This window comes from Gekko japonicus, unplaced genomic scaffold (assembly GCF_001447785.1).
Source record: "Gekko japonicus isolate JY-2015 unplaced genomic scaffold, Gekko_japonicus_V1.1 scaffold3521, whole genome shotgun sequence".
NCBI lineage: Eukaryota > Metazoa > Chordata > Lepidosauria > Squamata > Gekkonidae > Gekko > Gekko japonicus.
Genome location: NW_015170380.1, coordinates 105,829 through 120,541, shown reverse-complemented (window position 1 = coordinate 120,541; position 14,713 = coordinate 105,829). Strand labels below are relative to the sequence as shown.

General features: G+C 49.7%; 1 protein-coding gene across 1 annotated transcript in view; it reads left to right on the top strand.

Annotated features, from left to right (window-relative positions):
- The window catches only part of FCHSD2 (FCH and double SH3 domains 2), an 86,412-nt gene that overhangs the window by 11,002 nt on the left and 60,697 nt on the right, over positions 1-14,713 (top strand). Inside the window, exon 3 of the mRNA XM_015418253.1 lies at positions 3,790-3,885. Coding sequence (XP_015273739.1) covers positions 3,790-3,885 — 96 coding nt within the window. The remainder of the gene's footprint in view (positions 1-3,789; positions 3,886-14,713) is intronic.

Sequence of the window (14,713 nt, the reverse complement as noted above, 5' to 3'; positions counted from 1 at the left end):
GACCTTCCACAGCCTGCAGTTCAGCGTCTTAACCACTTGAGCCACCGCAGCTCCTCTCTATACTTTGTGGCTAATAGCCACTGATGGGCCTCTGCTCCAGATTTCTATCCAATTCCCTCTTGAAGTCGTCCATGCTTGTAGCTGCCGCCACCTCCTGTGGCAGTGAATTCCATGTGTTAAAGTCACTACTCAGGACTGCTACTAAACGTAACCAATCGCAGTCCTTCAGCTGCTTCCTAAAGATCGGGTGCAATTCCCTGGGGTAGTTGTTCCATAACCGTGGGGCTGCCACCGATAAGGCCCTCTCTGACATACCAGCCCCCCAAACGAGCAGTTGATGGGACAGACAGGAGCGCCTCTCCCTGAGATCTGAATTCTCAGGCAGGAATGTACAGGAGAAGGCAGCCCTTCAGATACTGAAAAGTACTCGGAAACGTGGAGTGATTCAGCAAGGAGTACTTTATTACGTGAAGAACAAGACAAGAAACCCCGGCACGCAGGCCGGTATATATGCTCAGAAACCCACCACCAAAACACACCCCCTAGTGACCCTATAGGTTATTTACAGTGGCCGAGAGTCCCATTGGCTCTCGGCCGCGGACCTGGCCCTCTGGTTGGTGCGGGCTAGGATCCGCTCCGCTATTGTTCTGCAGGAACGAAGCTCTGGGCTTGTGCTTGACCGCATGGCCCAACGGTCGCGCACGTGGTAATGGCGGATACATTACAGATACCCTGGTCCCAAGCTGAGTTAGTGTGAGCTAGCTCACAGTTTTTTAGCCTCCAGCTCACAAATCTTTGTCTCCGCTCAGGAAGGATGGGGCCCCAGAGCAAACTAATCTATGCAGGAGCCAAATCGCTCGCTCACAGCTTTCATGCCAGTAGCTCACAAAGTAGAATTTTTGCTCACAAGACTCCGCAGCTTAGAGGGAACATTGGTCCCAAGCCGTGTTGGGTTTCAAAGGTCAAAACGTTTGGACTGGGCTCGGGAGAGGATCAGTAGCCCCGCTGTGATTGCTGTAATATCGGGGTCACGCGCTCCCCATCGCTGGCCCCTGTCCAAGCAGATATCCCGGAGAGTGAATGTTCACTTTGTATTCAGCGGTGCTCCTTGCCAGGAAGCACTAATGTCGCGCACATTCTCTTTCTTTCTGGGCTGGCAGCTTTAATCCATCATGCTTCCAAAAAAGGCGTCGCGTACGGAACACCTTGGCTGTCGTTTGCGTAGGTGTCAGCCAGGGAAGCAAATATATCTTTTCTGAGACTTGCAGTTCATAAGGGAAGTGGGTCTGATCTACTTCGGTAGCAATCATAATGTTCTGCCTGGGGGGGTGTGGGGGAAGCAGTTGTCCTGCCTTTGGGGCCGTTTCCTCCCATCTGCTGCAGCAAAGCTAAAGAAGCGGACTGGATGGGCCATTGGCCTGATCCCACATCAGCTTCTCTTATGTAAGCCATATGTACAAGGAACTGTATCAGGTTTCTCTCTATGACCCACTGTACTGCGTTGGGTGCCAGGTGGGCACGTGCCAGACCTAGCGGTGTAATGGGATCTCCTCACTCCTTCAATAGAAATGTTTGCTTAGTGCATCACTTGCTTGAGGTGCATCAGACATTGCAGTGGAAAAGCAAGCAGAGTGCCTGATTCGGCTTCATGACATTTGCTCAAGTCTTTCTTGGCTTCAGGGCACCGAACAAGAATTCCGCAGGACAGATGATCCGGCTGGCAATTTAAGAGAGCCAGGGTGGTGAAGTGGTTTGACTAGAAGAGAGAGAGAGAGATTGGATTTATACCCCGCCTTTCACTACTCAAAGGAGTCTCAGAGCGGCTGACAAACTCCTTTGAGAGCCAGTTTGGTGTAGCGGTTAAGTGCGCGGACTCTGATCTGGGAGAACCGGGTTTGATTCCCCACTCCTCCACTTGCACCTGCTGATGTGACCTTGGGTCAGTCACAAGCTTTGGCACAGCTGTCCTTGATAAAGAGCAGTTTGTCTCAGAGTTCTCTCAGCCCCACCCACCTCACAGGGTGTCTGTTGTGGGGAGGGGAAGGGGAAGGAGTTTGTAAGCCGCTCTGAGACTCCAAGTGAAGGGCGGGGTATAAGTCCAATCTCTTCTCTTCTTCTTCTTCTCCTTTCCCTTCCCCTCCCCACAACAGACACCCTGTGAGGTAGGTGGGGCTGAGAGAGCTCTCTCGAGAACTGCCCTTGAGAAAACAGCTCTGAGAGAACTTGTGACTGACCCAAGGTCACACCAGCAGCTGCATGTGGAGGAGTGGGGAATCAAACCCGGTGCTCCCAGATTAGAGTCCCAGCCGCTACAGCAAACTGGCTAGGACCGGAGATACCCAGATTTGCATCCCCCCCCTCCAAATCTGTGATCTTGGGCTAGTCCCTTTCTTTCAGCCAGACCTACCTCACAGGGTTGCTGGGAGGGTAAAATGGAAGACAGGAGAATAGTGTACACTGCCCTGAACTATGTGGGGGGGAAGGTGGGATAAAAGTGTAATAAAACACTTTCCACACAGGTTATTTGCCTCAGGTTCGGTGTTGGGAAGTGGGTCTTTTTTTCCTGCTTCTGCACAGCATCCGTGATGCATTTGTACACCTTCCAGGGTCTCCTCACAGCTTTTCTACAATCTCTCTCAAGCCTGCTTTGTTTCAAAGTGTTTGGGAAGGACTGCAGTGAAGCCTTGGGTGTGGCAGCTTTATGGGTAGGAAAGTCTGGATTTGCCCACTCAGGCGGCAGGCATTTCTCCTACCCCACACTGGCCCTCAGCCTGGGGCTACTGGGGGGGGGGGTTTAAATCAGCAAATGAATATCATTGTATCCATGTAATGTTATAATATGTGTAAAGGACTCTCTCTGAATCTTCGTTTTCACTAAAACGCAAGACGGGGTGAGCTCCTGTCTCTAGTTCCAGCTCCTGCCAACCTAGCAGTTCGAAAGCAAGAAATTACAAATAGATAAATAAGTACCACTTTGGTGGGAAGGTAACGGAGCTCTTCCGCCAGGCCTTTGAGTAGGAGCTGCCGCCCCACTATTCCGCCATCGTCATGGTTCCTTAAAGGATGTACCGACAAGGCCCTGAGGAAGAACCTGGACAACGTAAAGAAGATCCAATAAGCCGTCGCCATTGGGCATTAATATCATGGGAGTACCACCTGGAACTGTGTTCATTCTATCCTGGACGTATGAGATTAGTAATTGACTGAGCACCATTGTTTTAAGTGTTGGATGTTTTTATTATGTTTAATTATGGCATGGCTAATTACCCTGCCCTTGTTAGCCGCCCTGAGCCCACTGGGGAGGGCGGGATATAATGTGATAAATAAATAAATAAATAAATAAATCAGTGGCTCTTAGCCACAAGGTATAGATAGGAACTCTCAGTGTGGGGCAAGGGATGCTCTGTATTCTTGGTGCTGGGGGGGGGGGCAACAGGGGGGGGGCTTCTAGGTTCCTGGCCCCACTGGTGGACCCTCTTGAGGGCACCTGGTATTTTTGGCCACTGTGTGTGACACAAGAGTGTTGGACTGGATGGGCCTTTGGCCTGATCCAACATTGGCATCTCTTATGTTCTTAAGATGCTCTGTCTTCTTGGTGCTGGGGGGGGGGCAACAGTGGGAGGGCTTCTAGTGTCCTGGCCCCACTGGTGGACCCTCCTGAGGGCACCTGGTATTTCTGGCCACTGTGTGACACAGAGTGTTGGACTGGATGGGCCATTGGCCTGACCCAACATTGGCTTCTCTTATTATGTTCTTAAACCCTGTAAACCTGTCTGTTGTCTCTTTCAGGTAGTGCGAGATTACAGTTTCCAGCTGTTCTTGCAAGAGAACTCCGTGTTCCATAAACCACAGCCTTTCCAGTTCCAGCCCTGCGACAGTGACACCGTAAGAGCATCGCTTTAATACAAACAGATTTAAGTTTTCATTTATCCCGTCCTTGGGAAAGATAGCAATCCAGAGGGTCTGTTCTGTAAGCAGGATTCAGGTCTACTCACTGCTATGTGCAGACTTGCTCTCGGGCACGATCGAGTGAACTGTAAAATCCATGCTTCCACAGGCAGGGCCCAACTAGCGTGCTGTTCCCAAGTCCCGTAGCCTAGCACAGCTTCTCAGCATCTCTTTGGCATGGCTAGAAAACTGGAAGGGCTTCCATCCAGCGCAGAGTTTGGGCTTGAACTGCATGAAAGCCGTGGGCTCAAAAATAGCTAACTCTGTGCGAAGGGGATCTTTTAATCCAGGACATTGGGGGGATTTAGGATCAACCCAACCCGCTTCCCCTTGTTGCGTACACCCAGCCTGATGTTCTCATTTCGGACCAGGAGGAGGCACTTGCGTTGGGCTCATGGGTGTGGGCTCTGTGCTCCAAGATCAGGGTGTGCAAAAGGAAATACTTCTTCACACAGGGAGTGATTAAAATGTGGAATTCGTTGCCAGAGGATGTTGTGATGGCCACAAGAAGGAACAGCTTTAAAAGGGGATTAGATAGATTCATGGAGGATAAGTCTGTCAGTGGCTACTAGTCATGGTGGCTGAGGGGGACCTCCACATTCAGAGGCACTAAACCTCTGAAGCCCAGAGCCAGGAGGCAACATCAGGGGAAGGCCTTGGCCTCTATGTGGTGTTGTTGGCCCTCAAGAGGAACCGGTTGGCCACTGGGTGACAAACAATGAGATGGTCACAGTCCAGAGAACTTACAATACATGAATCATGCAACTGTGATAAAGAAGCATTCACAGTTTTTTATCTAAAGATGTTATACAAAACATTAATTTCTGAAGTGATTATTACAGGAGATAATACAATAGAACAGAAGCGAAAAGGCGGGATGGTGGTGTTCAAGCTTTTACTTCAGCCCTTTTGGGAGAACTTTTTTCTAGAACTAGAGATGTTGCTTGAGGAACTCCATACTTCGCATTGATTGGCACAATTTTTGGTCAGAGGAAGACATATTGTCGAAACGGCAGCACCAATCCAGAGACCACCTGGAAGCCTTTTCGCTTCTGTTCTATTGTATTATCTTCTGTAATAATCACTTCAGAAATTAATGTTATTTATTTATTTATTTATTATTTACATTTATATCCCGCCCTCCCCAGAGGCTCAGGGCGGCTTTTTTGTATAACATCTTTAGATAAAAAATTGTGAATGCTTCTTTATCACAGTTGCATGATTCATGTATTGTATGGCCACTGGGTGAGACAGGATGCTGGACTAGATGGACCACTGGTCTGATCCAGCAGGGCTCTTCTTATATGTTCTTATCAGGGGAAAGCCATATGTGGCCACTATGTGAGACAGGATGCTGGACTAGATGGGTCATTGGTCTGATCCAACATGGCTCTTATGTTCTTTTGAAAGCCTCCACCTCTATGCCCTGTTGCTGGACGTTGCTGGACCTCCAGAGGAACTGGTTGTCCACCATGTGAGACAGGATGCTGGACTAGGTGGAGCATTGATCTGATCCGCAGGGCTCTTCTTGTGTTCTTATGCAGACAAGGCCTGCTTGCAGACATGAGGTCCAATATATGATTGTCATAGGATTTGGTCATCTGGATGGGACTTTTGACTAGCAGAATCAAGAATAAAGCTTGCTGAAAATTCTGTTGGCTTGCCCACCTTGGAATGGGTAGAGAATAGGTTTCTTTGCCAGCGTTTCCATTGCTGCAAGAAACTCACAGTTGTGCCTTTTGCGTGGTTCACTCCCTGCTCGTCGCCTTGCTTGTTTTGAAGTTTGGGTCCTCACTAACCCTCTTTAATGCCTTTATGCCCTGTTGTTGCCCGTACAGAGGAACTGGTCGGCCCCTGTGTGAGACAGGATGCTGGACTAGATGGACCCTCACTGGTCTGATCCAGCAGGGCTCTTCTGATGTTCTTATCAGGGGAAGGCCTCAGCCTCTCTGCCCTGCTGTTGGCCCTCCAGAGGAACTGGTCGGCCCCTGTGTGAGACAGGATGCTGGACTAGATGGACCCTCTCTGGTCTGATCCAGCAGGGCTCTTCTGAGGTTCCTATCAGGGGAAGGCCTCGGCCTCTCTGCCCTCTTGTTGGGCCTCCAGAGGAACTGGTTGACCACTGAGTGAGACAGGAGGCTGGACTAGATGGACCCTCACTGGTCTGATCCAGCAGGGCTCTTCTGAGGTTCCTATCAGGGGAAGGCCTCGGCCTCTCTGCCCTCCTGTTGGGTCTCCAGAGGAACTGGTTGACCACTGAGTGAGACAGGAGGCTGGACTAGATGGACCCTCACTGGTCTGATCCAGCAGGGCTCTTCTGAGGTTCTTATCAGGAAAAGGCCTCGGCCTCTCTGCCCTGCTGCTGGCCCTTCAGGGGAACTGCTTGGACACTGTGTGAGACCTAGGAGGCTGGACTAGATGGACCCTCACTGGTCTGATCCAGTAGAGCTCTTCTTGTGTTCTTATCAGGGGAAGGCCTCGGCCTCTCTGCCCTGTTGTTGGCCCTCCAGAGGAACTGGTTGACCACTGAGTGAGACAGGATGCTGGACTAGATGGACCCTCACTGGTCTGATCCAGCAGAGGTCGTCTGATGTTAGAATTCATTAAGTTTATGGGGACAATGTGCAGAGTCGAGGCTGTTTTGTGGGAGACCTCTCAGCTTTGAAGGCATCCTCGATAGGACGTTCTGCACTCAGATTCTCTGAACCCGCTGTGGTGATGGCCACGAACATGGAAGGCTTGAAAAGGGGAGTGGATGAATTCTTGGAGGGTTAGACTGTCAATAGCTACTTGTCATAAGAACCTAAGAGAAGGCATGTTGGATCGGGCAAATGGCGAATCCAGTCCAACAGTCTGTGTCACACAGTAGCCAAAACCCAGGTTCCGTCAGGAGGTCCACCAGCAGGGCCAGAACTCCAGAATCCCTCCCACTGTTGCCCCCCCTCAAGCACCAAGAAGACAGAGCATCCCTGCCCCAGACAGAGTGTTCCATCTATACCCTGTGGCCAATAGCCACTGATAGACCCCTGCTCCAGTTGGTAACAGTTGCTGGGGAACAGGGGCAGGAGATGCTCACGGGCCTCCTAGCGGCAGCTGGTCAGCTGCTGTGTGAGACAGGATGCTCGCCTAGATGAGCCTTTGGTCTAGTCCGGCATGGTTGTACTTGTCTTCTTACATTCTTATGCGACTGTCCAATTGCCCATCTGTGCCCAAATATTTACAGTGGTTCATGGTTCCTGAGGATTCTTACGTTAAGGTGGATAGCTAAATGGTGACTCAGTGGTAGGGCATCTGCTTGGCATGCGGAAGGCCCCAGGTTCAATCCCTGGCACCTCCAGTTAAAGGATCTGGCATCAGGTGATAAGGATGCCTGAGAACCTGGAGAGCCGTGAGGAGGGGCTGTGGCTCGGTGGGAGAGCATCTGCTTGGCATGCAGAAGGCCCCAGGTTCAATCCCCGGCATCTCCAGTTAAAAGGAACAGGCAGGAGGTGATGTGAAAGACCTCAAGCTGAGACCCTGGAGAGCGGCTGCCAGTCTGAATAAAGACTGACCTTACCAGGGGTCTGATTCAGTGTAAAGCTGCTTCATTGATGTATAGAAAGGTTAGAAGCAGTTATGGTTTTGGTCCCAACCGAGGTTTCTAATGGCCACATGGAACTTTCCTGCCTCCTCCCTCCCACCGCAGCCCACCAGTCTCCTCCAAATGCTACTCCTGGGGGGGGGGTGAGGGTAGGGGACTCTGAGGAAAGACCTCCTTTGCGACTGTTTGGTATGCAAAACTCAGCGGGGAGATCTGTGTCCAGTTCAGCCCTTTGACGGAAGGCAGACTCAGACCAGATAGCCAGACCTGCTAGGAGCAGCAAATTTGTCCTTGGAAGTCCGTGGTGTTATCTTCTGGCTTTCTTCCTCAACCCAGGAGATAAGCCAGTTTAATTTTGCCCAGAGGAGTCCGAAAGAAATTGTTTACCCCAAAGTCCCAAGGGTATTGAAGAGTCAAATGGGCTGAGATTTCCTTTGCTAACCGTATTTGCCTAACTGTGTTTGCCTTGCAGTTCTAACTGTGTTGTGTTGTGTGTGTGTGTGTGTGTTCTGTCCTTGCGCAACCTCTTGACATTCAGAGTTTTAATGCCGTTCAGCTGGTGGATATTGAGCCTTCACCTGTCAGTGCTCTGAGAATGACCTTAGTAGAGGTATATGGCGGCATCTGCTATCACCATTTAATATATCGTGGCGTTGCTGAAATGCATGCAGGGGCTTGTGGCGTCGCCTGCTTCCATGCGCCGGTGGCAAACGAATGCATAACACGTTGGGAACTGAACTTCGCTTCCCCACTCTGAGATTTCAGAGCTTGGCCGAAATTAAACCTTTGTTGGTCCTAAAGGTGCCACCGGGACTCTAACTTGGCCTTATTCTCGGTTAGTTTCCCCGGACAAATACTCCTCCTGGAAACACTCAATCGCTACTAATGATCAGTGTGGGCTAATTTCAGAATCTGAAATCGTGTAGCCTGATTCGGTCCTACTGTCTTAATATCTAACGTGGGTCATGTGACAGGAAGTGCCCCTTTAACTGCAGTCACTCTCTTGCCCACGGTTAAAGCTTGCTTGGGTCATTGGGCCAGTAATTTGGCACGGGGGTAAATTCATAATTAGAAATTACGTTGCTTGTCCTGACACACTGTCCGATATCTGAAGGGGCTTCTCATCATGTGACAGGAAGCGCCCCTTTAACTCCAATCACTGTCTTGCCCATAATTAAAGCTTCCTTGGGTTGATGGGCCAGTAATTTGGTATGGGGGTAAATTCAGATTTAGAGGTTACGTAGCTGCATTCTGACACACTGTCAGACATCTAAAGTGGCTTCTCATCATGTGACAGGAAGTGCTCCTTTACGTCCAACCAGTGTTCCCTCTAAGCTTCACAGTGTTGTGAGCAGAAATTCTACCTAGAGGGCAAAAAAAGCTAGTAGCACTAAAGTTGTGAGCAAGTCTACATTCGACTACTGTAAACTATTTTTAGAAGATTATTTCCATACCCTTGTAAAAATCTCAGAGTGAATTCTTTTCAACGAAATCTAAACTATATTTTAAGAATAATTGAAACATTATGAGAGAAAACACGATCAAGTCCAGTTTCATCACACAAAATGTTGTCCTCTACAGGGGCAGACCAGGCCTCCGGAGAACAGGTCTACCTGTCCCTTTCCACTATATTGATAGACCTGGCTTCCAGAGAACAGGTCTACCTGCCCCAATCCACTATATTGGTAGACCTGGCCTCCATAGGCTATAATGGAGAATTGATCCAGGGGTTTCTGGGGCTCGTGGGGAGGACCTGTTTTTTGAGGCAGAAGCACCAGATTTGCAGCATAGCTGCTGGTGCCTTTTCTAAAAAAACCTGAAAACCCCAAATTTCAACAAGATTGGACCAGGGGGTCCAATTCTATGGGCTCCAGAAGGAGGTGCTCCTACCTTCCTATGGAAACTAGTTGTGAGCGGAAGCAGAACTCCTCTGAGCTGGCCTCTGAAATGTTGTGCACCAGCGCCCCCTAGCACAACTTAGAAGGAACTGTGCTTCCAACCACACTGCTGCCCGTAATTAAAGCTCCTTTGGGTCACCGGGCCAGGTGAAGTGGTTTGGCATGGGGGTAAATTCAGAATTCGGAATTACGTAGCCTCCATCTGACACATCGTCCAGTATCTAAATTGGCTTCTCACCGTGTGACAGAAGTGCCCCTTTCTCTCCAGTTCACTCTTTTGCCTATAATCAAAGCTTGCTCCGTTCACTGGACCCAGTCGCTGGACCTTGGTTAGAGATTGCCGGGACTATTAACAGCCATGCAGCAGAACCTCAAGAGAGAGAATTCAAGACCCCGGCTCATCCATGTGCTGGGGATTCCCTTTAAGATGCACATTTGACTTTGGTGCGCTGTGAGGTATTGCATTAAAAAAACAAGCCAAGCCTTTTCAAAAAATGTCCATCATGAAATCTGGTGCGGGGCAGTCATAGGGAAGTGCTTCTTCCCTTCACCTAATTTCCTTGACGTTTCATGTCAGTTCTCTGTGAAATTTCATGCCACCTCACTCTTCTCAGGATGCACTGGAAACCAGACAGTCCCATTACACACATTCTCCCGAACCTGTTCGCGATTCCTGGGAAGCAGGGAAAATGTACGACTGTTATGCATTTTTAGTCGCTTCATTTTCATTGCGCGTCAGCTGCCGAGAGCAAGTCGCTTCCTAAGCTTTCATATGGGGCGTGCATGATTGTGTTGATCGCTGAAGTTGCGCAATGAACATTTCGCAAAAAAATGTGTCTCTGAATAATTTGCTGGCCTGAACTAAAATCCAAACTAATTTTTCCCCCTGGGGGGAGGATCTACTTTACTTGATGAGACTAAATAGCCGGGTGTGGTGAAGGATTTGGGTCCCAATTAGAGGTAATCCGATATACATATTAAAATGTTTTCTGGGGTGTTTCCCTATGCTTGGAATAACTAGATGCGTTTTCAAGGTAGGACATACAAAGCAGGTATCTTCAGTGGAGGCTTAGCAGAGGCAGCAGGCAAGGCAGAGAGGCGCCCTTGCAGCTTCATCAGTTCACAGCTTGCAGGCCAACGCTATACAGCATCTTCAGCTGTTGAGAGCCTAAGGTGGGGGTGAAATCAGAGATGTGAGGCTCTGTCTGGCTAATGCTTGCTGAATGGCAACAGTCATCTGATACTTTTCAGGTGGGTAGCCAGGGAGCCAGGATTTTGTGGCTTTGGGGGCAATCTTTTTTCTGGTGGGGCCGAAGTTCTCAGTGCAGAAAGAAAAGCCATTTAGCCAATAGAAAGCTATTACCAGGATAGGTCTCTAAATTGCAAGCTGTCAGCCACTTGAGATGACAGTTCTCAGCTGCTTCAAGTTAAGCAACAGTTCTGATCACAAGCCAGCAGGCGGGGATGATAACTTCCATTGTCAAGAAAGCTCACACTTAGGCAGGAAAACTCTCTGAAAGGGGACATGTTTCTTGACACATGGAGTTAGAAGGGATCCTAGAGGTCACCTACTCCAAACCCCTTGCTCAGTGCGAGAACTAGTCAACTGCAGCACCCTACTCTGCTTAAAGGAGCGCACGCCTTTAGAAAAATGTTTAGAAATGACTGAAAAAAGCATTTACAGGAGAAATTCTTGTGGGGCTGTCCCTTTAAGAAAGGGGGTGGGGAAGCCCCCAAAAGCCCCACCGTAGCTATGGGCCTGTGGCCAGCCCTGTTGGTCTACAGGAAAAGAGCAAGATTTGAGTCCAGCAGCACCTTAAAGATCAGCAAGATTTCCTGGGTATTAGCTTTTGAGAATCAAAGCTCCCTTCATCAGATACAAAGGGAGTCAAAAGGGAACATTGACTCTCAAACGTTTATACCCTGGAAATCTTGTTGCTCTTTAAGGTGCTACTGGGCTGGAATCATTGACCTTTAAGGTGCTTCTAGGCTCTAACCTTGTTTATCTTTATGGTGCTACTGGACTTGCAGATCCTTTTCAGTAGAGCTTTTGAGGATGACGTCTGCAGAGCAGCTAGCTGAAAAGGCGATCTCAGTGGAACCATGTGGCCTTTCACGGGCTGACTCTTGGGATCATGCCTGTTTTTATGTATAATTTCATAAAAGGTAAGATGGTTCCTTGAAGATGCATGTAGGACTGGAGGAAAGATAGAAGACGAAGAAGAAGAGATTGGATTTTATACCCCCGCCTTTCACCACCCAAAGGTGTCTCAGAGCGGCTTGCAAACTCCTTCCCCTCCCCACAACAGACACCCTGTGAGGTAGGCGGGGCTGAGAGAGCTCTGAGAGAACTGCCCTTGAGAGAACAGCTCTGAGAGAACTTGTGACTGACCCAAGGTCATCCAGCCAGCTGCAAGTGGAAGGAGTGGGGGAATCAAACCCGGTTCTCCCACATTAGAGTCTGCGCGCTTCACCGTGACACCAAACTGGCCGATGCATAGCAATGGCCGCTTACAAAAGTGGTCGCTTTCAGCTTTGGAGGAACGCCGAAGTGACGGATGTACGAACGACGGACGTGGTAGTCTGGTCCAGGAAAGGCTAAGAGGAAGAAATAGATGCTGTGATTAGGAGAAGGGGGTTTGTCTCGAGCCAGGGAGAGGCATAGCTGATGGCGTGGAGAAGATGTGGAGGTCTGGACGAGAAGAAGGAGCAAAAGAGGCCGGTAACAGGTGGGCACCCACATGGGAAAAGACGTCAGAGGAGAAAAGGGATATTAAAATGCTATTAAAATGTGGAATTGGCTGCAAGAGTGATGGCCACAAGATTTAAAGGGGGATCAGGCAGATTCATGGAGGAGAGCTCTATCAACGGCTACTATGGTAGCCGCAGTGACTGAGGGGAACCTCCACATTCAGAGGCACTAATCCTCTGAATCTCAGAGCCAGGAGGCAACATCAGGGGAAGGCCTCGGCCTCTCTGCCCTGTTGTTGGTCCTCCAGAGGAACCAGCAGGCCACTGTGTGAGACGGGATGCTGGACTAGAGGGACCCTCACTGGTCTGATCCAGCAGGGCTCTTCTTTGGTTCTTATCAGTGGAAGGCCTCGGCCTCTCTGCCCTGTTGTTGGCCCTCCACAGGAACTGGTTGGCCCTTGTATGAGACAGGAGGCTGGACTAGATGGACCCTCCCTGGTCTGACCCAGCAGGGCTCTTCTGGTGTTCTTATCAGGGGAAGGCCTCGGCCTCTCTGCCCTGTTGTTGGCCCTCCACAGGAACTGGTTGGCCCTTGTATGAGACAGGAGGCTGGACTAGATGGACCCTCACCGGTCTGACCCAGCAGGGCTCTTCTGAGGTTCTTATCAGGGGAAGGCCTCGGCCTCTCTGCCTTGTTGCTGGCCCTCCAGAGGAACTGGTTGGTACTTCACTGTGTGAGAGATGATGCTGAACCAGTTGGGCCACTGGTCTGATCCAGTAGGGCTTTTCTTATGTTCTTATGTTGACCCTCCAGAAAAACTGGCTGGCCACTGTGTGTGTCAGGATGCTGGAGTAGATGGACCCTCACTGGTCTGATCCAGCAGGGCTCTTCTTCCGTTCTTATTATATAAGGACTGTCTACTTGCACCCAAGGCAGAGTTAAAAGCATGTGGCCTCAGAGACCTAGAAGTGTTGGCCTGAACACAGCAGTGAGAGAAAAGGGTTTTTATTGAATTTCAGCTAACTAATACAATAGCGCCTAATCCCCCCCCCAAAAAAAAACTGTTGCAGAACAAAAAATTTTAAAAATCATACATCTGAAAAATTGCAACGCACAGAAAACCTGTTATCGAGCCCCGTAGTGCATAGACAAGCATATTTTTGAGAGCATGGCAAAATACAGGCGGAAATTAGCCAGCTCTTTTATGTTTCCTGGTTGGAAACGGAGGCCCCTTCCTCAAACAGCATGTGATCCTGGGGTGGGGTGGGGTGGGGAATGCAATAAACAACCAAACACAGTGCCAAGATAATGGCCCCAAACAGCTGAAGCAGGGTTTTTTTGAAGCAATTCTTTCCTGTTTTTGCCAGTTTATCTTCTGTCCATTGCAAGGGTTTTAACCCCATTCCAGCTAGCATACTTAAGAATATTGTGAATAGGTTGGGGTACCGGTGCCCCCCCCCCCCCGTGGTCACTGGCGGCGGATGGGAGGGTAGAGTTGCCAGATCCAGGTTGGGAGATTTGGGGATGGAGCCTGGGGAGGACAGGGACCCCTGTGGGGTACAATGCCATAGAGTCCACCCTCCAAAGCATCCATTTCCTCCAGGGGAACTGATCTCTGTCGTCCAGGAATTCTATCTAGTGGTTAAGTGCGTGGAATCTAATCTGGGAGAACCGGGTTTGATTCCCCACTCCTCCATGTGCAGCTGCTGGATGACCTTGGGCAAGCCGTAATTCTGATAAGAGCTGTTCTTGAAAAAGAGCCGTTTCTGTCAGAGCTCTCTCAGCCCCGCCTACCTCACAGGGTGTCTGTTGTGGGGAGGGGAAGGGAAAGGAGTTTGTAGGCCGCTCTGAGACTCCTTTGGGGAGTGAAGGGTGGGGTATAAATCCAATCTCTTCTTCTTTTACCTCACAGGGTGTCTGTTGTGGTGAGGGGAAGGGAAAGGCGTTTGTAAGCCGCTCTGAGACACCTTTGGGTAGTGAAGGGCAGGGTATATGTCCAATCTCTTCTTCTTCTATTCTGTGCAGAGACAGGCAATAGCAAACCACCTCGGCTTGTCTTTTTCCCTGACCCGGATCACTCAGGCTAGCCCTGTCTCATCAGATCTGAGAAACTAAGCAGGGTCGGTCCTGCTTAGCACTTGAATGGGAGACCACCCAGGAATACCAGGGTTGCTATGCAGAGGCAGGCAATGGCCAAGCACCTCTGAACGTCTCTTGCCTTGAAAACCCTACGGGGGTCGCCATAAGTCGGCTGCGACTTGACGGTACGTTCCAGCATCACGTGTACCTTTTTAGGGTCTTCATTGACTTAACACGGCCTTGTGTGTATCCTCAGGGCCCCCCTTTCTACATTTACGACTATCCGCTTGAAGTGATAAGAATATTTTGGGATTCTCTCTCCCCCCCCCCCAGCATTTCAAGTGCTTCTCTGTCTCGTGTTGTTGTGATTACAAGGGTAACGTGAAGGCAAAAGAAAAATATATGAAATTATCCTTTCTTTATGTAAGCCAGATTCCAAGGAATGCTGCGTTTAGCTCAATGTGTCCCGGGGGGGGGGGGGTAGGGAAGTGGGGAGACTTGTATTTGAGTTTCTGT